The following is a 25146-nucleotide window of genomic DNA, read 5'->3' as shown; positions in this document are numbered from 1 at the left end:
AAACAGGATAAAAAGCCGAAGTCAAGCATCTTTCATAGAGTATTTAATTTCACATTTATTTAAATATGCGGTTTAATTTATAGTTATACTGACAATACAGTATTTGCACATATACACATTATTCATTGTTCTCAAACTGCCTTAATATACAGAAAAATCTCAGGAGCATACGACCAGCAAACATATTGCTTCTTTGTACCATAAAATGACCAGTTTCAGTGTTTCATGGGTTATAGCTTAAAGAAAGGAGAAACAACAGCCAATATATACTTGTAAACAGGCATTCCTTACATGGAGCTATAAACACGTCACTTTGAAAAACTGAACAAACATATTCACTGATTTTAGAGGCTTAAAATAAATACTACAGTTAGCATACACTGATTTTTATCCCCACTTCTTCCATGTGTACCTTTCATATTACTTTTTATAAAGTAGGGTACAGGAGTAGGGACAGTAAAAACACATTATTTTACATATAATTTGGTGCAATGAGGGAATATCAACTACTCAGATGGAGGAAACTGTTCACTTAGTGTGGGACATACAGAAAAGGACAAAGAAGAAAGCCTATATTCAAATACATTAGAACAGAAGTCATGATTTACCTCTAAAATCTATCGGATCCTAATAATTGTCGTTAAACAGCACTCTGATTCCTAACAGACCCGGGAATGTACCAGGAACATAACACAGAAGAACACACACACATAAAAAGTCTGGAATAAAAATAAAGTTTGTGGATGTGAAAGTGTCACATCAGAACACTCCTGCACATGATGATAATGTATCTAGACCTTGAAATCCAGAAGGTTGCAATCGATCTTGTAGTAAACATAGGGGTAGTACTCCTGCTGGCTCAAGTTCAGCCCTGGGATGTCCATGGAGGCCTGTAGGCAGAGATCAGAGTTATTAACTTCATGCTTTATGATAGTTACTATATAAGACAATACAACAATACAGCAGGAGCCGGATACACGGTCGCCTGCTCATGCCCTGAGCCACCCTGGCGCCAGTTGTTTTTCAACTTTAAATTATTTCTCGTAGCCAAGCAATAATCTGAAGGCCTGAAAAACGAAGACAAATACTACGGCTCCTCTGCTGATGTTAAAAAAAATTGTTTCCATAGCCCAGCTTTCCTATTCATGATTCATGACTGACTTACCCTTTTAAGACTTCAGTCATACGGGTCTAGAGACCATCCAGCAACCCCTTGACAACCAGTTGTTGCTGTGCCTTTTGAAGTGTGTTGATTGCAGCGGTAAGGTTGCAAACTGGTCTCTAGGCCAGTGTGAGTGAGGCCTAAACCGTCTTAAGGCTTAAAACTGCATTTTTAGAGATGTCACCACTTTGACTGAATGCTGAGCGTCATCTCCACTATTTATTGAACTGGATACTGTGTTTGCTGTATCAGTGTCTGCTGAAGCATTGTAATATAACTCTCTGGCAAATAGGGCTGCAACTAATGACTATTTTGATAGTCGATTAGTCATCGACTATTGAAAAGATTAGTCCACTAATCAGATTATGAATCACATAATTATGAAATGGCACTTATTTTACTATCAGCTAAAAGGTTATTTAAGTGTGGTAGTAAAGACACTTCATTCAAAAATTTTAATCAGGTTTGCTGCTGATATAAATTTAACGGTCCATTTTTCCAACCATAAAAAAAATATATAGTACTTTTTCTTCCCTGTAAAACAAAGTTGGCACAGTTTCACCAGTAGCCATATGATTAAACATGCCCACCAGAGATAGACGGACAGGAAGACATCTCACTCCGTTAAAAAAAAAAAATCATCATTAATAAAAAACGACTATTATCGACAAATAAATTTGTCATCAGCTATTTTTATTGTCGATTATTGTCGACAATATCGACTAATCGTTGCAGCCCTACTGACAAATAATACAGGTTGTTGTAGTGACAGCCCAAACAGCCTGTCCCATAGTTCTGTGGTCCAGTTTTTTTTTTTTTGTTTTTTGGGTGGGTGAAATTCTAGTATTATTTTTATTAATATTTTAGCACTAATGAACATCTGTGTCTGTGTGTTGCACCCTTACAGTCTACGGATCCATCTTGCTAAACAAGCTTGCCAGCATTAGCGCTCCACATTCTCATCCAAATATGGTCACTTCTGGTTCCAAAGAACCAAGATGGATACCACCAACATGCTCAAATCAAGGCTTCACACAGTTCCACAAACAAATGGGTGACCTCATGGTGGCTACATCCATCTTTTATATACAGTTTGTGTTTTTAGTATAAAGGTCAATTTGATTTGAGGTCATAATCTGTGGCGGATTTGGACTATGCTACATAACACAGTACTCAGAGAGGTTTATATCAAGCAGAAACAGTGCTGTCAATCTTCATCTAACTCTGCCAAAAACACAAGTAATTAAAACAAAGGTGTTGCTGAGACTCACGTCAATGATTGCAGCACTGCTGTCCAGGTGCTTGTACAGGTCATACAGCACCTCTCTCAATTTCTTCATGTTCTTCTTGTTGGGCTGAAGCAGCATAGCCTGGAAGTTGACTGGCAGCCCATATCTATGAAATATCAGATGACCATAAATGGAGATCTTGTTTTCACTAATCTGACAGTAAAGGATGCACATCTGCACTTCAATAAAGTTCATAATTTGTTGCATCTTAATGAAATCGCACCTCAGTACTGACTCCACAAACACACGCAGAGCTTTTATGTGAATCCACGCAATGAAGGCCTCACTGAAATTCACCTTCAGCCATCGTACCAAAGGCCCCTAAATTGACAGCAGAATGTTACCAATTTTTACTGTTCAACTTAAAATGTAAGAGTGATAAATACAGCAGCAATATGAATGTGAAACTGCATGTTTAGTTTTTATAAAAATACAAAAGGATGTACAAATGTAGTGCAAAAGCAAGTCAAAGCTCTTTCGGCACACAGTGAGCTCCATTAACTATATAGACAGCAGCACTGTTAGCGAAGTAAGCAGCAGGCGTACAAACTGTTTCTTCTTGTCAGTGGACAAGCGCGTCATCTCTTCTTTGTCTGCCTTCATCTCCTCCTCGTTGTACTGGAAGTCACGCACTGTAAACCTGGGTCAGGACACACAGCAGAGAGATGGCTATCAACCATCACACAGGCGAGCATATTCGAGCACCTACTGCACACACACACGTGTGTTCTCAAATTATGTTCAGCACACACAGTCATGCTAATAGAAAAGGACTATCAAGCTGTGTCAATAACAGAACAGTAGCCTGGTTCAATTATGAGCTCATGAGCCAGTTATCCATTTATAGAGAATTTCTTACCAAAAGAAACATTATTTAAAAGAAAACAAAAAACTAAAAATCGATGAAAACACAGGGAGAATATCAAGTGCAACACCTGAGTAAATACTCACTCTAATACGCTAACTCTCTGAAAAGCTCATATTCTTTTGACAAAACAGAAGTGGAAAAGTTTACTTGTTTTCTCTAGCCTTGTGTTTGAAGTCATCTATAGCCTTCCTGAAGAGGGTGACACTGAACAGACCACTGTCGTTGTCTTCAAACAGCAACCTGGAGAATAGAACATAGGATAACACTGATACACCTCTTTTTACACTGAAATATTGCTGGTGCCATTTGTTCCCGGTGCCATTTAATCACCAGCTCGTGTGTCGATAGGGTAGAAAAAAAGAGCGTAAGTCTGGGAAAGACTTACGCTGAAAGGCTGCATGTGTCAATCATTGATGACTTTCCTGCTTTAGCCCCTCCCAAAGCCACTGGTGCAAACTGGGCCCAGCAATTTTGTAGTGCTGCGTTGAATGAGATTTTAGGCTTGCCTTTTTTCTGTGGCTGTGTAAACACAGTTAGATTGGGCACCCCACTACCACCTTGCCAGTGTAGAGGTGGTAACTGGGTCACCAGTTCCTTTTTTTAAGCTGGATTTGCTAAAACAATTATAATAAAGACTGAAACATCGCTCACTGGTTTCCCTAGAAATGAACACTGGCAAATATCTTCCCTTAAGAATACATTCTGCTTCATCAAAGTGTTCAAATCTTACAGAATATGTCTATGTCTTCCTACTGAGCCCACTCCAGATTTCTCTTGTGGAACATCGGGATCTTGAGGCCACATTTGTCCAGAAAGCATAAACACAATGGCCTAAATCACCTGGCCATGCTGACAAAAGGTCAATCGCTTTCTACAGGCCAAGCACATAACATCCTCTATTCTAAAACAGGTCAAATCGATTTTCACAGTTCACCCATGAAATGTTTCCCCGTTTTAATCAGGGTCATGAACACGAAGCAGCCATATATAATTCATGAAAAGCATGACATTTTTCTTTGATCGTTTCTGTGGAGGGGACTTACTTAGTGGAGCGTGGCACAACCATTTCAGCCAGTGTTTCATATGTCTTCTGCCAGTCAGCATAGCTCGTCCTGATGAGGGTGGAAATTAGAAGATAACATCAGTGATTTACTTATTTTATTAATAGAAACTGTCTCAGACTAAAATAGATTATTTGACTCTTTAAACTGAAAAAAAGGACAATTTTAAGAAAAATATTCAATATTTTTATTAAAATGTTACATTTTCTTAGTTTAAACATTTAATAAATATTCAATGTTCTACTGTGACTAAAACATGGGGTTACGCAATTTGAAAAAAAAAAAAAATAAAAGAAAAAAAATTCACTGAATTCTGTTTTTATTATTTATTTTACACAGTGTCCCCAACCTCTTTTTGGAATCGGGGTTGTACCATGCATACAAGGACACAAGGACAAAGAAGTCAAAACATATACTCTACTGTATGTTAATGATGTTGGTGCACTTACTTTGGGACGACCACCAACATGGTAATCAGGTACTCTGAGTCCAGCACAAAGTCCTCTTTCTTCACTATGTCAGCCAGACTTCTGGTCAACAGGCTCCCCCTAAAAGAAAGACACAAGCAGAAATATACACACAGAGCACATGAAAACAGAAACAATGCTGCATAAAGTTACAAGCAACACTATTGTTAACAATACTGAAGCTACACAGAAAACGAGCACAGATTCAGACAGATCAACAGTTCTGTATTAAACCCAGGTAACAATCAAAAACATTATTTTTCACTATAGTGACAAGAAAAAAAAAAAATTCCCAAGTTTTTTAACAAAAAAAGATGCACGACTGTAATATGTAACATTTAGCCAAATACAATTTTTTACAATTCAGTGTAACTCTGTCTGTGTGCGAAAGCTCTAAATTCAGAGCATCCTACTGCACAATATCCATTTGCAAATTTATAGAAAAACCATGAATGAAAAAATATGTTTGTTGATTTTGTTTTTAACCTTTACTTAACCGGGACGTGAATCTCTTTTGCAAGAGTGTGCTGGGCCAACATAGGCAGTATTAACATACTATATTTTTGCATGGTGTGCGCTCTGGTCTGAGTGGCACAAATTTCATCATCGTAGGGTAAACACGAGGCCCAGTGCGGGTGTCCATGTGCCTTCCAATTTGTTGTGACCAAACACACATAAGACCATAACCAGTCGCTTTACTCACGCGTTCTTCCTCTCCAGATTCTGCAGGTTTCCCTTCAGATTGTTGTAAGCTGAAGCTCTGGCCTTCAGGTCGTTGTCTATCTGAGTCACTTGCTAGAAAACCAAGTAGGTAAAGGTGAATACATCATAGTAACATATTACTTCAATGAGAATCATTTCTCGTACCGGGTATGGAACTAAAAGACACCCACTACTTGATCAGTGAAGTGGGAAAAAAAGTCAGACATATTCAGTGTACTCAGTGATATTAGATATTAGATAACCAAAACTGGCACACAGGTACAGCTTAGGCTCCTGAAGGTTCCTATTTAGGTATTAAGATGTCATCATGCTGCCTAGCAATCACCAATCAACATGCTAAAATGACCCATTTGTAGAGTCCATGTGCCTGTAACACCTTAGAAAAGCATCATATCATTTACATTTCACAACAACATTCATTTATAGCCACAAAACTTGAATTATGTGTTGTCGTGTTGCCTAGCAGCCACCTAACAACATCACAGCTGTAGCATAAGGATATGCTAGCATAAATAAAAGTACAAGGTGTTAATAAATCACTGGCTAAGTGAGCTGATTTTACCTTGGAGATGATTTCAGAGATGTTTTTCAGTGACTGTTTGATCGGATATTTCGCCATATCCCACTGAAATCTGGTGACATACGTGACCAGATCAACTGTAGCAAGTAGAAATAAGATCAAAGCTATCAGCATTAATCTACATCTCCATATACTTTAATAACTGTAAAGCAGATGGCTATGCTTTTCTGAGAAGCGACTTGATTATGTAAACAGTGATTACCTCCATTGGCCAGTAGGTTCTCCTGGACTTTGTCTCGGCTGTCCTCCAGAACATCAGCCATGTACTGAGCAACTTTTTTCACCACACTGCATCCCAATTTTGGGATGAAAAGAGGGTTTACAGACCAACAGAGAGGACAGAGAAACGAAACAGTAGAAGAACACCAGTCAGAGTGGTTCAATTTAAATGTGGCATTCACACTTCATAAGACTGAGCTCATGCCTCTCCCACTGCCTGACAAACACAGAAAGCACTTTAGAGTTTACAAAACTATTTTATCTTTACAGCAAATTTTACCTTTCCACAAAAGTGTCTAGTTTCGCCAGTTCATCTGAGAGGCCCACTAAGACGTCTAGAGTTCCAACCTGTTATAGGCAGACGACAAAACATCAGCAAAAAGACAAATAAGAGCCTGCTGGTTTTTTGTTTTGTTTTGTTTTGTTTTTGCATGGGGGAGGGTGTCACCTTCAGGTCAGGGATATTGAACTTGTTGTTAGTGGAGAGGTTGTTGGTGCGTGTAGTAGCCACCATCAGCTTGTCCCAAGTCTGCTGGCAGGTCTTCTCCCCCGGAGCAGAGATCAACCAGAATTCTGTCATGGCTGCTGGCAGGAATTTTGTCCCCTGTGACGCTGATGTAAGGAAGTTACTGAGGATTAAATAATAATACGAATATTAATGGAGGTCTCTTGAGTTTATTCCTATGGTATTTTGATGCTATCACTTCAGGTGTATTAGCATATTGTAGCCAATGTTACACATCACTGGGAACTGCTTTTGTATTTTCTGGATTTTTCTGTAGAATCTGTAGAAGTAGAATTTGCTGAAATAGTCATAATCAGTCACTCTTATGGTTATTTTATCAGTTATCAGTGTCTGCCATTTTTATCATTAGTATTAACTAAACAAATGAGAGCTGAGTTTCTGAAGGATTGGATTAGCAGACTGGGGTGGTGGTTCCCATCTTTAAGAAGGGGGGCCAGAGGATGTGCTCCAACTATTGGGGGATCACACTCCTCAAGATTTATCCTAGGGTGCTGGAAAAGGAGAGTTTGTCCATTAGTTGAACCTCGGATTCAAGAGGAACAATGCAGTTTTTGTTGTTACGGGCCATTCAGTCTGTACAGTGGCAGCGAGAGCTTGAGCTTGATGTGCATTATCGGCAATAAGTCTGACTCATTTCTGGTGGGTGTTGGACTCTGCTGGGACTGCCCTTTTTCACTGATTCTGTTCATAATTTTTTGGACAGAATTTCTAGGCGTAGCCAAGTGGTGGAAGGCTTCTGTCTTGGTGGCCTCAGAATCTCATCTCAGCTTTTTGTGGATGATGTGGTCCTGTTGGCTTCATAAGGTGGCAGCCTCCAGCTCAAACTGGAGCGGTTCAAAGCCAAATGTGTAGCAGCAGGTATGAGAATTAGCACCTCTAAGTCTGAGGCCACGGTTCTCAGCTGGAAAAAGATGGAGTGTCCCCTCAGGGTAAGGGAAAAGTTGCTGCCCCTAATGGAGGAGTTTAAGGCCCTGTTTACACGACAGTGTCTCAGAATAGAGCTGCTGCTCCTCAACATTGAAAGGAGTCAGTTGAGATGGTTCGGGCATCTGACTAGGATGCCTACTGGGCGCCTGTTGGGTGAGGTTTTCCGGACATGTCCTACCATGAGGAGGCCCCGGGGTAGAATCAGGACATGCTGGAGAGATCATATCTCTCAGCTGGCCTGGGAATGCCTCCGTGTTCCCCCAGATAGGTTGGAGGAGAGAGAGGTCTGGGCTTCCCCTGCAACCTCACCCTGGATAAGTGGAAGAAAATGGATGGCTGGATCCATCCATCCATCCAAATGTCAACATTAAAAAAAAAAAAAACACACAGACATGGGGAGAACATGCAAACTCCACACCGAAAAAGCCCTAGCCTTGGTGGATTTGAACCTAGGACCATCTTGCTGTGAGGCAGTAGTGTTAACCACAATCTGACAGGAGCTCTTCAGTGGGGCAGGTAGAAGTTTTCAGCAAACAGCCAGCAGTAGCTGAAATGCTGCTTACATGTTAATGCTCTAGTAAAATCATAGTATGATAATATATGAACAATAATAATCAAAAAATTTGCAAGGGATCATTCACTTTGCACTTTTACTTTATTAACGTATTAATGCATGGCTTTTATTTTTACTGATGGCTTACTGATTTTTGCAAATTTGTGGGAAATCAAAATACAATGTTGCTTTTAAGGCTTTGAAGACAACTGCAATGTTTTCTTTTTAATTTGCATACCTATGTGTGTGCAAGCGATTGCAGCATCACTGTAAATGTGTTAGAACAGACGTCTATGAGAGACATGAGTTTGTCAGCCCCTAAACACGCAAATACAATACAAGAACTTGACTGACATCTGAAGCTTTGTTAGCAAAGCTGCAAAAGCAACAAGGAGTTTTTTTTACCAAGCTTTACACATCCAGGGACGGAGCAGTCAAGACTAGCTTTGTAATTTCCCACAAAAATTACAGAAAAAAAAAAACGCAAGCCATTCTCTGATGGGGAGTTTATCCAACAAACTGGCACGTGTTAGAATCAATGTCTGTCCAAATCTGACAGGGAAAAATGTCAGACCTTTAAAACAAATGCAAGATAGAGTGATTTAAATGAACCCAGAAGTGAAACTAGTATTTTTTTTTTTTTACAGTGTATTACACATCAGGTGTCTTGTGTAAGTAACTGGATTTTTCTTCTTCTTTCAAAGATGACAAAGTTCCACACAAATTGAGACACACTCAGAAGATGTTGGTTCTCTCTGTATCTACCTTTATATGTTAGCAAACATATAAAGGTGATGAAGTTTAACAAATCCCGATCCAGATCCTCTCTCAGTGATAATCACCTGTCTGTTGTCCTTTGCATTTCTACCTTAGACACTGAACCTGAACACGCAGCTGTTTGAGCCCAAAACAAACTAGATGTTTCTCACTGAACAAGGAAAAAGAACTGAAAAACTGCAAATGAAGTAATTAAACCACAAGCAAAAATAACAAAAGGACTTTGCATAAAGTTAATTGTCTTTGAATTGTTGCAAACACATGCACTGGTGATTAAATGGTGATAAAATGTTTTTGCATTTCACATTTTCATTGCCTAGAGATAAACTTAATATAGAGTCCAAGTAAGTTCAGCTTATTGGTGCAGCCCTCCACAACGGTCCCTGCTTTAGACTGTGTTCTCACAACATTTTTTTTAAAAGTCTATGAGTGTTTTTCCATCACTTTATATTAGACAGACACAAACGTGTAATTACCACTGATATGACTCTGAATCATGTAATAAAATAAAATAAACCTCTATCTTCCCCTTTTGACTCCGTTTTGATTCTGAATCATTAACTTCCTCATAGTTCGCACTGGTTTTAAAGGGTCACACACATATACAGAAGTGGCTGATTTCATCAGAGCTACACAGCAGACACAGACAGGTCTCCAGGTCTGCTGACTGATTGTCATATGATCAGTTTCTTGCTGTGGAAGACCGCTAAATACTGATCCTCCTCCTGAATAAACATGGGGAACACTACATGAATAGAAAGTGCTGCTCTTTCATTCGTGGCTCGGTTTCAGGGAAAGGGGGCGAAAAAAATCAGAGACAGCAAAATAAAGCTGGTTCATGCAGTGTTAGCTTGCTGCTGCCAGCAGCTTGTTTATCACTGCAGCCTCACGCTGTCACGACGTCAGTAACCGGCGCACCGTTGTACTCACCGACGTGTTTAACGGCCTCAGCGCTCGGTCCACACGGTGTATCTCAGTCAAACAGAGGCAGCTTCCCGCACATAGCGCAGATAACAGCGGGTTTTTGACTCGGAGGTCCTTCAACGGAGCATCTCACTCACAGTCAGCTGATCAGAGGAGGAATTCTGAGGCTGCGCAAACGCTGCTGCCGTCACGTGATCAACTCCTCGTGAAGTCCGTGTTTAATGTGGGTTGTAGTTGAAAGAAGACTTAAACATAAAGGACAATTTGTTAAAAGTAACGTTTAACAGGTTAAAATACTTAGTAAACTAATAATGGGCAAATAATGGACGCTGATACATAAATGGTAGCAGAGATAAACGTAATGATAACTACTTAAACTAAGAGGCAAAGTAGAAGTATTTCCGAATCAAAAAGGTTTTTCATTGCTTTTGGTGTGTGTGTGTGTGTGTGTGTGTGTGTGTGTGTGTGTGTGTGTGTGTGTGTGTGTGTGTGTGTGTGTGTGTGTGTGTGTGTGTGTGTGCATGTGAACAACTGACCCATAGGACTGAAGGTCAAAAGGAGGATAAGGAGGAAAATTCTCATAAATAAACTGAAAAACTGATGCGTTTACACACAGAGGCAGGTCTTCTGATATTTTGTTTCTACTTCCCTAAGTTGTATTTAGCAACAGAAAATAGCATTGCAACACTGAGGACAAACCCAGTGACATCCATTACGGGTGTGTTGTGACTTCAAAGATCTCACTCAGTTCTTCTGACCACCTCAGACCAGGGAGAACACACCTGTTACTTGAAGAGCCCCCCCCCAAAAAATAAATAAATAAAAAACACTCCCTACTGGTTCTTACTCCCCTGGGGTGTGGGTGCATGGTGGTTCCAGAGCGTGTCACCATGGCATGGTTGCTGACTTGCTCATGTGGTGGTTGTGGTCCAGGAGTTCTTCAGCACAGCAGGGGTCCTCTGTGGGGTCCTGAGGTCCTGTCCTTGGCTGGGGTGGCCAGTCTCTGGCAGCTGCCCACTGCCTCAGGTTCTCTGGCTGGGTGTGCGCAATCTAGGGCCTCCCTCTTCCTTCTGTGGGGGTGGGCACACGGTTATCCTGGGAATGTGTGGCCTCAGGACACTTGTTGATACATTCCTGCTTTTTCTGAAAACCCCTGTTGCTGTTTCAGTTCCACGGAAAGTGATTGATTGTATTTAAGAAAAACTTAAAACATCAGTTAAATTAGCGCTAGAACAAAGATAAAAACAAAAAAACAAAAAAAAAATTCAACTGGAAATAAAGACAGCACTTTCAGGCCCAGTTTCCTGTACAGGGATTATGTCTAATCCTGGACTAAATACTTGACTTTTTCCTTTTCGTCTAGGACCATGCTTAATCCATGACTGGGAAACCGGCTGTCAAAGTTTACTGTTACAGTAAGTCACAAACCTAATACAAAAGAAATACAAACCTACTGAAAGAATCACAAGTAAAATGCAGTTAAGTTGTGCAGGAAGAGCTCAACTTTCATTTGGATACATTTTCATCTTATAGGATTTTAAATCCCCTCCCTGAGCCTGGTACTGCTTGAGGTTTCTTCCTGTTAAACAAGAGTTTTTCCTTCCCACTGTCACCAAGTTCTTGCTCAGAGTGAGTCATCTGATTGTTGGGTTTTATCTCTAACACTGTAGGGTCTTTAACCTTGTTTCTAAAACCTGAATACATTTGAAACTGTGGTGGAGAGGTGGTCATTAACCCTTTAAATGCCTGGTCTACAGTGTAATGTAAAATGTAAGTAAATGTAAGATACAAAAAAAAAAAAAAATCATTGATTGTAGTTATTATGGACCCAAAGTAAGAAATACAAAAAAATGTTCTCTGATTCTTGGTTAGACGTCTGGGTTTCTGTTCTGGGTTTTGGTTATTTGTATTTGCACCCTGGTTCCCGTATTCAGTCCTTGTATCCGTGTTTGACTTGTTAGTTCTGTTTTCAGGTTCTGGTCATGTTTCGTCCCTCAGTGTTCCTGCCTCTCTCGTATCAAGTCCCTAGTGTTCTCCCAGCTGTCTCCACTTCCCTCACTATCCCTTATAGTCTGTTTCCTTTGCTTGTGTCGTGTCCTTGTTGTTGCTGTTGCTTCCCGCCTGCTGCGTGCTCTCTGTAAGTCACTATTTGTATTCCATGTGAGTTTGTAATTTGTTCTGCTGGCTCCAGTCCAGTTCAGTCTGTCCTGAGCATTAAATCTGATATTAAAGTCAAGTCCTGTCCCGAGTCCTGTTTTGGGGTCCTAAAACCCACCTGCCACAGTGTAGTTCATGACAGGAAATCTTTCATATCTTGTTCAATACCCCTCTACACTGCAACACATAATAGAGAATCTGTTCTTTCACGTTAAGTTTATTTCAGGCTTCACTATCACAACTCTTAATACACACTAAGCTACCTTATTGCACAGCACTGTCCAATAAACTGTCATCCACTTCCATGGATGTCTAAAAGCTTCGAGCTGTTCACGTGATTGGCTGATTAAATATGTGCATTAACAGATGTACTTCATGAAGTGGCCAGTGAGTGTAGAAAGCTAGGGAAAAAGGGTCGCAAGACACAGCTCAACGTAGTATTTTAGGTTATTTAAATTTATTCTTAACTACTGAGTCACACTGTATTTTATTCATGAAAATCAGACAGCTGCCTCATATTTTTAACACCTAAAAGTTTTCTGCCTAACAACACAATGGCCTCCAAAAAGGTTAAATATGGAATATGATGTAAATGGAATATGATATATTGCACTCTAAAAACAGCAGAATGCAGTATGTGGAGTACAGGTGTAAATTTATCAATGTACAAAAAAAATGTAGCACCTTTGCAGACCGATGATGAAAGATGACCTGATTAATGGAGATCGAGGTTGCTGGAAAATTACAAATACCTGAATGTTGCTCTCTTATGGACATTCATTGCCACCTAAAGGCAGTAACTGTCAAGTAATGCAGTGCAGGAGTTACATGATTATATCTTTCCACAAGAGGTCGGTACTGAAACAAAGAAACGGAACTTTTAAATCACAAATACAGCAATGGAGTAGACAAAAAATGATGCAGATGTAAAAAATGTATGTGAGGTAATCAACTAAAATGTGTATTTTCTTTTTCTGCATACAGTCCAGCAAAGCCATTCTCCCACATCCTGGTGCTCGGTTTGAACTTCAGCAGGTCATCTTGATCATGTCTGCATGCCTAAATGCACTGAGTTGCTGCCATTTGATTGGCTGATTGAATATTTGTGTTAACAGGCAGCTGGGCAAATGTACCTAACAAAGTGACCGGTAAGTGTATTTTAGTCATAAGGCCCTTAAAGATTATCATTGCCATTTCTGTACTAATATTTCTTGTAATGCAAGTATCTGCTGCAGCAGTTCTTTAACTGCAGTGAGCTCATGAAATATTTTTCCCCATTAGCAACATTCCTGAAGAGCTCTTACTGTAGTCTTTATACAATGGGAAGTGTGTTAACTACGGAAATATCTGTTAGTTCTAGTGGTAAATTAAATTTATTTGCCAAAGACAGTGACTGAAACTAATTTACACATGATCTCACGGGCCCTGATGTGAACCTTGAAGTGCATATTTTATACTTTAGTTCCTAGTTTGCGTATCCAAATTGCACAAATAGATTTAGAATCTTTGGAAGATTAATTCTTTTTCAGAAATTAGAAGTACAGTAATTTCATTACTTGTTTCTGTAATATGTTCAAAACAGTAGAAAAGACCAGTCAGACGAGAGCCATAAACATAGTGCTTCCAAATGGGACTTTCAGTGTTGTTTAGTCAGACATTTCTGGACCATGCTGTTATGTGAACACTGTGTCCTCTGCAGTGTCATAAATTGAAGATAAGAGCCGTGGTACCTCCACACTGCTTACAAACACACAGATGAAGACGTGCAGCATGTTGTTTGGGTGCAACAGAAAGTCATAAGACAAATGTGCCTGCAGGCTGTGGTTCCATGCTTATCTTTGCGGTGTTCCAGGGCTTCCGCGTCATACTGAACTCCATGCTTGTTGGAATGAGTTTTAGATTCCTATCAAGCTGGATTGCAACATGAAATTATCACAAGTGAAATGAGGCTGTGTGTGAGTGTGACAAATCTTAAAGACTGAAGAACAAAATATTTTGAAAAACTCGGAAATCTTAATCCTCCACGTGACGAAAGTAGAAATGTCAAAATAGCCACGACTGAGACGGGGGCACATTTTGTTTGCGTGCTTTGCTGTCTCTGAGTCATGAAAGTTTAGGTCACCATGCAAAGCTAGAGAAAGTGTACTGTTGTGTAGCTGTTTTGTTTGAATTGAATTGAATTGAATTGAATTGAATTGAACTGAACCTTGGGCACCTTTAAAGGGGTCTCATATCATTGTTACGCAGATGATATCCAATTGTACATTTCTTTCTCTCCACAGAATGTTGCAGAAATATCTATCTTTTATGACTCTACTGATACCATAAAGAACTTAATGGCTGCTAATTTTCTTTCATTGAACACTGGGAAAATAAAGGCAGCTTTGTTCCCTCTGTGATTAACAAACTTGATTCTTTATCATTGATTCAATCAAATTTAGGTGTTACTTTAAAAGCCTAATGCAATCCTGCTTTTTTCATTTACTAAATATGGTGTCCAAATCATGATTAGAAATGTTAATTGATGCCTTTGTTTCCTCATGAGTGGACTATTGTAATTCACTGTACATTGGCCTCAATGAGTTATCTTTGGATCACTTACAAATGGTTCAAAATGCAGTGTCAAGACTACTTACTGTGTCCTCTAAGTGGTCTCATGTGACATGTATTTTGTTGTCTTTGCACTGGCTCCCCATGGAGTTCAGACTTTAGTTTAAGAACTTGGTGATCACTTCTCAGAGCTCTGCCTGCTTACATTAGCAAACTCTCAGATCCATATGTAATGTACAGGTCACTGAGGTTTTCTAACCAAAACCTGTTGGTGGTTCCTCATTCTAGACTGAAAAACTAAAGGAAATGGACTCTACTGAAACTTTAAAAGAGCAGCTCAAGGCATATTTGCATAGGCTTGCTTTTAACTAGTGGATATCATTGTTGTGTTTTACTCTTTTTGTATTTTTAGTTGCTGTTTGTTGTTGTGAAGCACTTTGTGATCCTTTTCTAGAAAGGTGCCATATAAATAATGTTTACTTATATCTTTCCCAGTCTGTGCTCTTGCACTTCAAATGTCTTCAGGGATGATTTTCATAAGAACATCTCATAGGTTTAACTTTTTGGTGGATGTAGGACCTTGCCACAGATAATGTTGTTGTTGCAGCATGTGGCTTTAAAACAAAGCCGTGATTGTTGCATGTCTCAGATTCAGGTAACTGCCAAAAGACATAGGTAGATCCTCTTTTAATAATCAAGTTCACTTTTACTTGTCTTAACAAAAATGGGCTTCATTCCCATGCATATATTCTCTAATGTGTGACCTTGTTTTTTCACCACTGACCTGCATAAAAATAAAAAGCAAAGCAAAGAAATGCAAACAGGTGGAAAGAATCAACAATGTCTGTATATTTACTGCATATTACTGTTTAAGGGACTTTGGAAATTGAATAGCGTGTTTCTAACTATAATTCATATTCACAATAATATGTATATTTATAAATTATCCCACCTTGGGAACCTATGGCTAATAGTGAGATAGGTCCATGTCCTGACTTGTCCATGTGTATATAATGTTTTGATATCTGTATATAGTGTTTTGATGTGTGTGTATATGTGTGTATATGTACATGTGTGTATTGACATTGATATATATATATTTTATGTATATAGTGCTTATGTATATGTGTATAGTTTTTTCTATTCTATTTTATTTTATTCTATTCTATTTTAGTTCATTTGTTTTTTACTCATTCTTTTCATTTTTCTCTATACTGAGCTGCTGTAATGCGCAAATTTCCCCATTGTGGGATCATTAAAGTTTTATGTTATCTCTTATCTTATCTTAAAAACAAATGATGGTCCCACAGATGGGATTGCATGTTGCTGCAGAATGCTGTGGTAGCCATGCTGGTTAAGTGTGCCTTGGGTTTTGAGTAACTTGCCAACAGTGTCACCGGCAAAGCACCCCCATACCGTCACACTTCCTCCTCCATACTTCATGGTGGGAACTACACATGTAGGAACCATCCACTCACCTTGTCTGCATCTTACCAAGACGTGGTGTTTGGAACCAAAAATCTCAAATTTGGACCCATCAGAACAAAGGACAGATTCCCACTGGTCCATTCCTTGTGTTCCTTGGCCCAAGCCATTCTCTTCCTCTTGTTGTTCTTGCTTAGAAGTGGCTTCTTTGTAGCTATTTGGCCAGATTCTCTGAACAGTTGATGTTAAGATGTGTGTGCTGCTTGAACTCTGTGAAGCATTTAGGTGGGCTGTTATCTGGGGTGCTGTTAACTTGCGGTTTCTGAGGTTGGTAACTCTGATGAACTTATCCTGTACAGCAGAGGTATCTCTTGGTCTTCCTTTCCTGGGGTGGTCATCATAACATCTTTGCGACTGCACTTCAGGATACTTTCAAAGTTCTTGAAATTTTTTCTAATTGACTGACCTTCATTTCTTAATGTGATGATGGACTGTCGTTTTACCAACTCTATTTATTCACAACACAACTTATAGTCTCAAACACATTAAGAGGGCAAAAAATTCACGAAATTTACTCTTCACAAAGCACAGCCATTAACTGAAAGCCATTCCAGGTGACTAACTCAAAAAGCTGACAGAGAAAATACCAAGATGTGCAAAGCTGTCGTCTAAGCAAGAGGTGCCTACTTTGAAGAATCTCAAATCTAAAACATATTCTGGTTTGTTTGACACTTTTTTGTTTACAAAATAATTCCACATATATTTTTTCATCGTTTGGATGACTTTAGTATTGATCTACAATGCAAACAATTTTTAAATAATGAAAAATCACTGAATTAGAAGGTGTGTCCAAACTTTTGACTGGTACTGTAGATGGACTATGTTCTGCACAAATCTGACCTGTGGTTTTTCACTAGCATGGTTAAAAACTTCCTGTGGTAATTTTCAAGTGTTTTCTTTCTCTTTTTCTGTAGTTTGATGTCCACTCCAGTATCCCACTGACTCATTAAATAGAAATTGACAAAATATTCTGTGTTCATTGCTTATTCACAGTTAACAGCTGAACTACACACACCCCTAGGCTGAGCTAAGCACATAGACAAAGGTGTTTTAAAAACAGGTGCAAAGTTTCAGCCACACCTGCACAATATTGTTTGTATGAACTCTGGAAATTAAATTGCATGTCTATAACAGGAGTACTCAGACTGCACTAGCAAATGCAAACAAAACTGGATTTCTTTTTTCTTTCTTTCTTTCTTTTTCTATAACAGATTTGTTTTATTTTTCACATGTTTTGATAAATATGGACAAGATAGTTAAAAAAAAAACAAAACATTACTACTGTCTAGAAAAGATTGTTTTCACATCCTGTTTATGATTTTACTTAACATGTATGAGCTTTAACTGTTTGAACTGAGTACTTTTGCTATACCTATCCTATAAATGTTTTCCTTAATATAAAGTATAACAAACACAGTTCAACAAATGGGTGTGAATTGTTCCCTGACAAACGGAGCAGTTGTATTCTTGGGCTGAGTGACTGGGTGGCCCTGTATGGAATGTTTATGGTTATATAACCTGAAAATACATCACAGATGTACTGCGGCCTGTATAATTTCCGGAAATACATATTTGGTATGCGATCAAAAATGCAGAGCGCTGATTGATCAAACTGAACATTGAGGCCCCGCCCATGAGCCGTTGATTACCTTTTCCTCTTCCCCAGCTTGGTCTCCAGTATTTCTCCACCCCACTTTCAGGCAGAGAAGACCGTACTTAAGCGACGCGCGTTCTTCGCCTAAACATATGGCAAAAACACCCCTCATTCTTTCTTATATTATTGTGCCCACTACTCTTTAAAAATTCCGCCGAAAAAGAGAAGACGATTTTCCAAAACCTTCTGGCCGTTATCTCACGTAAGTAAAGCGAAATACTTCGGCTGAGTTACATGGATTCAGCGGGCGGACGTAACATGGCGGGCTTGTCTTTCTTGCCTTCTTGCCACACATGACAGAGCCGCTCATTGAAATCTGTATTTTCATGTTCAGCTTACAGGTATTTAAATTTTGTGAAACAGCCGTAGCACCACTGTGTAGTCCTGATTCGTATATTGTGTCATTTAGCGGTTTGTTTCTGAGCTTTTAACGACATACAGCGCTAACGTAGGTTTCTTCCGTCGTCAGCGGCTCTGTCGTTGGCACGAACCTCTCAGAAGTGCATGTTCTCACAATGGCGTTTACTTTGAGCAATAGAAATGTTCTTTTCAGAGTCGAATGTAAAGTATGACATCTGTCTGCTGTAGTTAAGGGTTACGCTTTGTCTACGCATTGAAATAATGTTCAATTTGTCAAGTTGTGACACTGTTGTCAGTATAACAGCGCATGCGCGTGTGTTATTTGGGCCTCTGCCGCGTAACGAGTACAAACAGCAATAAAAAACACTGACGACACAGATAGTTTAATTACAAACGTTAAGCCAAGTGTAATTAGGCCGATAAGGGTGTTGTCTTTAAGATTTTGACCCGTGACAAATAATCAATACATAAGAGGTAAATGTTAACCAAACATAAAGAAGCAACAATCAGAATGAGTGTTAAACCTTGTTAAACCTCTGCTATATTTTCTACATTTAAAAGTGTCTTTCCTGTGGGTTTAGATCTGATACTGAGTGTGCTTGTCCCTCAGGGCTCCCCTGTCTCTGCACAGGTGTATGAACGCTACCCAGAGGGCCTAGGGGCGGCTCTTTACCGGGAGCACTTCGACTTCAACGCTGAGCCACCTTGGGATCCTAGCTGATAGAGGGACAGGTCCATCTCCTGACTTGTCCATGTGAGTGATTGTGTGTTTTTTATACACAAAGATGCATGCCTTCTTTACAGTAAAGTAACTGTGTGTGTGGTGGGTAGTGTGTTGTTGCTGCAGGTGTCTGCAGTTAAATATTTACGCATACAAATTATACAAAGTTCTCTCTGTTCCTAAGAAGGATTTAAAGTTGATAGATAAATGGGAACAAGACCATTTGAAGTCCTGGGTTCATAAACGAAAGATAACAGTATATGTGTTTATAGGGACTAAATTCTGCACATAAAGCTGTTTAAAATACTTCTTACTGTGGTAATGGCCATAGTAATGTGTTTTCTTTGCCCCCCACCCCTCCCCTCCAGTTTGTTGCATACCGGCAGGACCCATTGGCTCAGTCGTGACCCCCTGACTTCTTATCTGCTCTTTATGATTGTCGGATTAACGGAATACGGTTGAAATGAAAGGACTCGCTGACCAACCCAGCTACATCATTGAACTCCTGGAGGGAGGAGTGACTCTAGAAGATGTCATTGATGGACACATCTGTGAACAGGCTCTGGTCAGTTCAGCTTCCGTAACACTCTCTGAGCATATCCCCTGTTAATGTTTGGGATGTGGATTTTATTTTATAACAATGAATTACCAAATCTGATGGGGTTTGATTTGTGCCTGTTAAGTTCCTCTGTTTAAGTGCACCTTACCTTTGCCCTGGATTCTCAGGTGGAGAAGAATGCGTTTGTGGTGGGTGACCTCGGTGTCCTGATGCGGCAGCATTTGTACTGGCAGAGTGTAGTGCCACATGTGCAGCCCTACTACCCAGTCAAGTGCAACAGCAGCCCTGCGGTCATTGAGGTGCTGGCTTCCCTGGGTCTGGGCTTCATTTGTGCCAACAAGGTAAGCCTTTTCATGTAGTTTTGAGTAATTATTTTTAAACTGCAAAGTGTTTCATCCTCTTATGTAAGCACCTGATGTTTTTAAGGGCAATTACATTACAAGCACTCATTGATTAGTAGTCAGTTGATGACTGTTATCCTTTCAAGTTATGCAACACATTTAGTACTGTTTTTGATTGTTTTAAAGGGGAATTTTGTGTGATCTGTTGCCTGCAGGCTGAAATGAGCCTGGTGCTGGATCATGGTGTACCACCAGAAAACATCATTCTCTCAGGTGTGTTCAAGCAACTGGCGCACATCAAGCACGCCGCCAAGAACAGCATCCAGCATCTCGTGTGTGAAAATGAGGCAGAGTTATCCAAGATTGGCCGTCTGCACCCTAATGCAAAGTAAATGAGCTAACTTTTTTTTTTTTTTTAACTACTTGATATCCAAAAAAGATACTTGGTCTGCATTGCAATACATCTGACATTATTTGTTTTTTGTTTATTTTGCTCCTCTTCCAGGTTGCTGCTGCAGTTGACCACAGAGGCCCACGTGGCTGAGACCAGCATGGCCTTTGGCTCCTCTCTAAAGAGCTGCCGGCACCTGCTGGAAGTAGCCAAGGAGCTGGGAGTCCAGGTGGTGGGGGTAACCTTCCACATTCCCAGCTCCTGCCAAGACCTGCAACAGGCCTACACCCATGCACTGTCAGATGCCCGCTGTGTGTTTGACATGGGGGTGAGTGCTGTCTTAATTATGAAATCATAAAGTTATTAGAAATATTTTATTTGTTGTCTTGAAATGTACTTTCTTTTGTCATATATGATAACTGTATTGGCTTAGGTGGAACTGGGGTTCAACATGAACATCCTTGACATTGGTGGTGGATTTACTGGTTCAGAGTTTCAGCTGAGACAGGTAAGTAGTGAACTGCTGTGATATAATTAGATATGGTTCAGGTTTCATTTTAGTTGCAACATGCAGGAAGTTACAGATCCAAAGACTCAGCACTCCTGTTTTTAGTTGTTTGGTTTTAGCTGAAAACACAATCTGAATGTGTGTGTTCACTGTATGCAGGTTGAAACTGCAATCAGGCCGCTGCTGGATGCCTACTTCCCCCAACTGTCTGGTGTGCAAGTGTTGGCCCAGCCGGGCAGCTTCTATGTGGCCTCTGCTTTCAGTCTGGCTGTCAACGTGATTGGCAAGAAGATGGTGACCCGCCACTGGGACAGCCTAGCTCAAGGTTAATCACTCAGTAGTCTGAGGTTATTACTTAGCAATTACTTAACTTTGGTTCCAATTATGTGAAAAATAAACAATTTGAGGTAAAATCCCACTTTCTTGTTCTATTTTTCTGACATGGCTGCCAAATGTATTTACACAGGTGACAACAATGAGGATACTGAGTTCCTGTACTACATGAATGAGGGTGTTTATGGCCCATTTGACCGCAAGTTGCTGGGAAACTCCATTGCTGCCCCGTCAGTACACAAGGTTAGTAGAAAAGAGTAAACCCCATTGACGACTGAATGAATCATGTGATAGCAGCTCTAAAGAGGTTCATTTATTATTGAAAGCTTAAAGAAGGCGGCTCAGAATTGTTTTATTGTTTAACTGACTCCACACTGGTTATTCAAACTAAGCTAAGTTGTAGCTGTTTCAGGCCTGTTTCCATCTGATCTCACATACTTCTATTACATGCCTTATTTCATGTCAGTGGTGTTAGTTGCTCAAATTAAACAGGACACTTGTATGATTAGTTATAAATAGCTTATGAATTTACTGTGGCTCTGACACTTGGTATTCAGGTACAAGAGTAGAAGTGTCTGATGCTACAGTTTTACAGGAGGGGGGGGGGGGGGGACTGTAAGATGTCAACCAAGTCTTCTCAAAAATCTCTTCACAAAGGTGAAAAAGTTTCTATATTTCAAGAATTTTCTTAGACAATAACAAATAGTCCAAAGCTCTCCAAACAACACAGTGAAGCAGTAAAGTTTATTTATAACAAAGGACTTTGAATGACTGTAGCTATAAATAATTACTTACATCATTTGCATGATGGCGTGGCACATGGTGCGACGAATGCTTGCATACAGGTTAACGCTTTCCAAACAAACAGAAAACACAAGTCCATGCTAATACTGCACATAATAGTCTTCTAAAAACATACAACAGGTTTGCAAGAGGAAGCATATTAAAGACACAATTACTTTTTCTCACACACATGTTCTCCTTGAGTGCTAATTGCTCTTGGTAAGGATCAGCCTTAGCTGCCTCCTTCCTCAGATTTACTCTCCACTTTACATTTCCATTGTCCTGGTGAAGAAAAGCCCAGATAATCCAAAGAAAAACTGATTGAAATTGCAAAGGGTTCAGCTGTTGCTGTGTCTCCACCCACAACAGATGCAGTGTTTGGGTTAAAACGTTTCCTTTTCTGGGCTTTGTGTACTTAATAATCAGAATGAGGGAAAACTAAAACCATTATGAAAACTAAGGCCATGTCTCATTGACTAGTAATTACAGAGGTCCTGGGTAAAATCACAAAGCCCGGCTACTGTTGCAGTTATGTTTTTTTTGCCTGTTTTAATGTTTGTTGTTTGTTTTTTTTTTTCCCCGCTCTTCAGCATGTTTTGTGTGCTGAGGAGGCCATGTATCCCAGCAGCCTGTGGGGGCCGTCACTGGACCCCTTGGACCAGGTGGTGGAGCACTGCCTGCTACCAGAGCTCAGTGTGGGAGACTGGCTTCTCTTCTCCAACATGGGGGTGTGCGGCCTAGAGGAGCTTAGCTGCCTCCCCACTGCCTCCCCACTGCCTGTCTACTACACTATCTCCACCTCTGACTGGTGAGTATGTCGATGCCCCTTACACAAATGTAGGAACGATATGAGATGTTAAGAGAGAACTGATCATCACGCTGTTGCCCTCAGGTATGAAATGCAGGAGGCCGGTGTGGCACTGGACAGTGCCATGAAGAGTTTCTCCTTCCTCCCGTACAGTGCATAAGTACCCTCAGCCTCTGTCCCATACTGTATTGCACAGATCTTCCTTACCTCTGCTTTCACCGTGTGAGAGGAGAGGTCAGTGTGGTGTTTGGGATGAGAGCTGAAATGTGGTCAACATTCCAGCCACCTTGGAAAACGCAGTGTCCTGTTATTTCTTCCAGAATGTCACTTTTGTACCTCCAGCAATGAGAGACGGTTGGTTGTTTGATACCTCAGTTATTAAATTTTCCTGGAAGATGATCCTAGTTTTGACTCTCTCTCTCTGAAACTTAAAAATCTGTCCACTAAAAGAACTCTTGTCCAAGCTTTTATGACATTATGCAACAAAATGGATGACTCAGTGGAGATGGGACCCCCCCGACATGTTTGGGGTGGTTTGTTTCCTAACTAAAATTCAGTTTACAAAATGTACAATTGATTTAGATCCATAGTATCACATGCTCTGTATTGATTACCTATCGTAACTCCTGTGTCTGTTGAAAAACCAGTACATCTGGTCTGTAGACTATTTTTGAAGTGTTTAAAAGAATCACTGCCATGTGTGGATTCTGCATCTCAGACTCCTCACTTGGCACAGCTTACATGAAATGATGACAATGATGCATTTCTTTATTGCCGTTCACTCAATGCATTTTTTTTTTTTTTTTTTTAATTTATTGATTCAGATATTACCAGGGCATATTTAAAGCTCCATCTGTGTGTTTTTTGCCCAGGTATTATTGCTGTGGCCCATTAACAGTGTTTTTCTGATAAGTTATTGATGTGTTTTTTTTTTTTTTTTTTTTTTTTTTTTTTTTTTTAAACGATACATGGATTACGTGTGCTGTGATTTCCATTTGTGACCTCAGTGGTTTTCCTTTACTCGAAAGGCATGATGGAATTACTGTAGGAGATTACTTCTGTGCTGAGCTGTAGCTTGGATACAGGAACACTGTATTCAGTGTACTCTTTGCTCTGAGAGGATAAATCTGGTTTAAAATGCACAAAATCTTATGTGGGTTAAAAAAAAAAATACTGTGACACTTGTCTCTCGTCAAGGGGATTGGTGTTTGTTCACTAGCTCCTTTGCTGGCTCTGAAAACCATCAAAGGAATTTTTTTTTTTTTTTCCTTTTCCCCTGAAACACACTCAAACACAAATGATTTGTGTTTGATGTACATGATGTACATGTCTGTCTTTAAAGTGAGATGTTCTAGTCGTACACAGACCTCTCTGGGGCAGTGCAAAGGCTAAATAGCATAGTAGACCTTTCCTCGTGAAGTCGAGGGACGTCCTGTACAGCTACATGTTTAATCATATTAAAGATGACCTGAACCATCTACAGTTTTTATCGAATCCTGCCCGTGTCACAAGTGACTAATGTATTACTTTGCTTGTCTAAGGCACTAATGGACCATAGCCTGTTTTTGACTGTAAATTGTGCTCGTTAAAGTAATAAGTGATTAATTTAATATACATTTCTGACAAATCATTTTATCTGGTGTTTGTGTGGTCTTTGGCATTGGGGGTTGGAATGGAGGGGATGGAAATGATTAATTGGTAATTGTGTTCTGGATAAAAAATTTCACTGTAGGCCAACATAAATTAAAACATGGTTTTAAACTGCTGAGGATTTAGCAGCCAAGGATGTCCTGCACCAACCAAAATATAATAAAAGGAGTTTAGTACTTTTCCTGCATTTTATTTATTTTTTTAGGTAACTTGCAGAGCTGGTTTTAGTTCTTCATGTTTAAGAATGTTAAGCATTTTTTTCTTTTTTTTAATAATATGGGGACTATGTGTCCAATGCAAGATGTAGGAATTTCAGAATAATGGCATGTGAAGGCCATCCAGGTCTCAAACCTAGCCTTCTCTTCCTTGTGTTGATCAAATTGACAAAGATGAAAAGTAAAGGCACTACTTCACACATTCTTGGTGTTATTTCAGTTTTTTCAGAGGATGCAGTAGAGAACTACAGCTTCATGTTCCTATTATTCTAAATTGCATTCACAAGATATAAACAGAAAAAGCTTTGTACAGCAATCATTTGGGTGCTAAACTGCCATGACTGTGCAAATATACTTGAGAGGAAGGGTAAAAACCAGCAGCTGGCTGTCAGAAGTACTCCAGCAGTTTATCACACTGCACTGCATCTGAAGACAAAGGAGCTTTTAATTTACTGCTGCTGTGGTGGATCCTGTTGAAAACTGGCACGCTCATGGGCTTTCATGACAAACTATATATGCTAAACACTTCAATTACAGCTGAATTATTAGAGTTCA

At 39.8% G+C, this 25146-nt stretch overlaps 2 protein-coding genes across 2 annotated transcripts; one reads left to right on the top strand and one right to left on the bottom strand.

Moving 5' to 3' along the window:
* Window positions 1–30: 30 nt before the first annotated feature.
* Window positions 31–10230, bottom strand: atp6v1c1b (ATPase H+ transporting V1 subunit C1b). Its single transcript, XM_030740754.1, has 13 exons — window positions 10083–10230; window positions 6818–6998; window positions 6650–6717; window positions 6353–6438; window positions 6133–6227; window positions 5551–5642; window positions 4830–4928; window positions 4363–4431; window positions 3467–3559; window positions 2998–3091; window positions 2675–2772; window positions 2434–2557; window positions 31–890 (listed from the first exon to the last, which is right to left on the bottom strand). Exons 2-13 carry the CDS (start codon window positions 6947–6949, stop codon window positions 792–794), a joined length of 1149 nt encoding a protein of 382 aa, XP_030596614.1. The 5' UTR covers window positions 6950–6998; window positions 10083–10230; the 3' UTR covers window positions 31–791.
* Window positions 10231–17931: 7701 nt separating this feature from the next.
* Window positions 17932–24553, top strand: azin1b (antizyme inhibitor 1b). The gene is made up of 11 exons (XM_030740743.1): window positions 17932–18124; window positions 18893–19036; window positions 19372–19568; window positions 19730–19903; window positions 20119–20291; window positions 20409–20622; window positions 20728–20802; window positions 20962–21127; window positions 21269–21378; window positions 22509–22726; window positions 22811–24553. The coding sequence occupies exons 3-11, from the start codon at window positions 19467–19469 to the stop codon at window positions 22884–22886; spliced, it is 1308 nt and encodes a 435-aa protein (XP_030596603.1). The 5' UTR covers window positions 17932–18124; window positions 18893–19036; window positions 19372–19466; the 3' UTR covers window positions 22887–24553.
* The last annotated feature ends 593 nt before the right edge of the window (window positions 24554–25146 follow it).

This window comes from Archocentrus centrarchus, chromosome 11 (assembly GCF_007364275.1).
Source record: "Archocentrus centrarchus isolate MPI-CPG fArcCen1 chromosome 11, fArcCen1, whole genome shotgun sequence".
In the NCBI taxonomy this organism is placed as follows: domain Eukaryota; kingdom Metazoa; phylum Chordata; class Actinopteri; order Cichliformes; family Cichlidae; genus Archocentrus; species Archocentrus centrarchus.
The sequence above is the reverse complement of the archived record's forward strand: the minus strand, read 5'-3'. Positions and strand labels throughout refer to the sequence as shown.

Coding starts and splice junctions, on each gene's coding strand:
- atp6v1c1b (XM_030740754.1), bottom strand. CDS start 6,949: ATGACAGAATTCTGGTTGATCTCTGCTCCGGGGGAGAAGACCTGCCAG. Junction 5,643..6,132: donor TCTCTGAAATCATCTCCAAG/GTAAAATCAGCT, acceptor TTGGTTTTCTAG/CAAGTGACTCAGATAGACAA. Junction 891..2,433: donor GCAGTGCTGCAATCATTGAC/GTGAGTCTCAGC, acceptor CTCTGCCTACAG/GCCTCCATGGACATCCCAGG.
- azin1b (XM_030740743.1), top strand. CDS start 19,467: ATGAAAGGACTCGCTGACCAACCCAGCTACATCATTGAACTCCTGGAG. Junction 20,292..20,408: donor CGTCTGCACCCTAATGCAAA/GTAAATGAGCTA, acceptor CTCCTCTTCCAG/GTTGCTGCTGCAGTTGACCA. Junction 21,128..21,268: donor CTGGGACAGCCTAGCTCAAG/GTTAATCACTCA, acceptor GTATTTACACAG/GTGACAACAATGAGGATACT.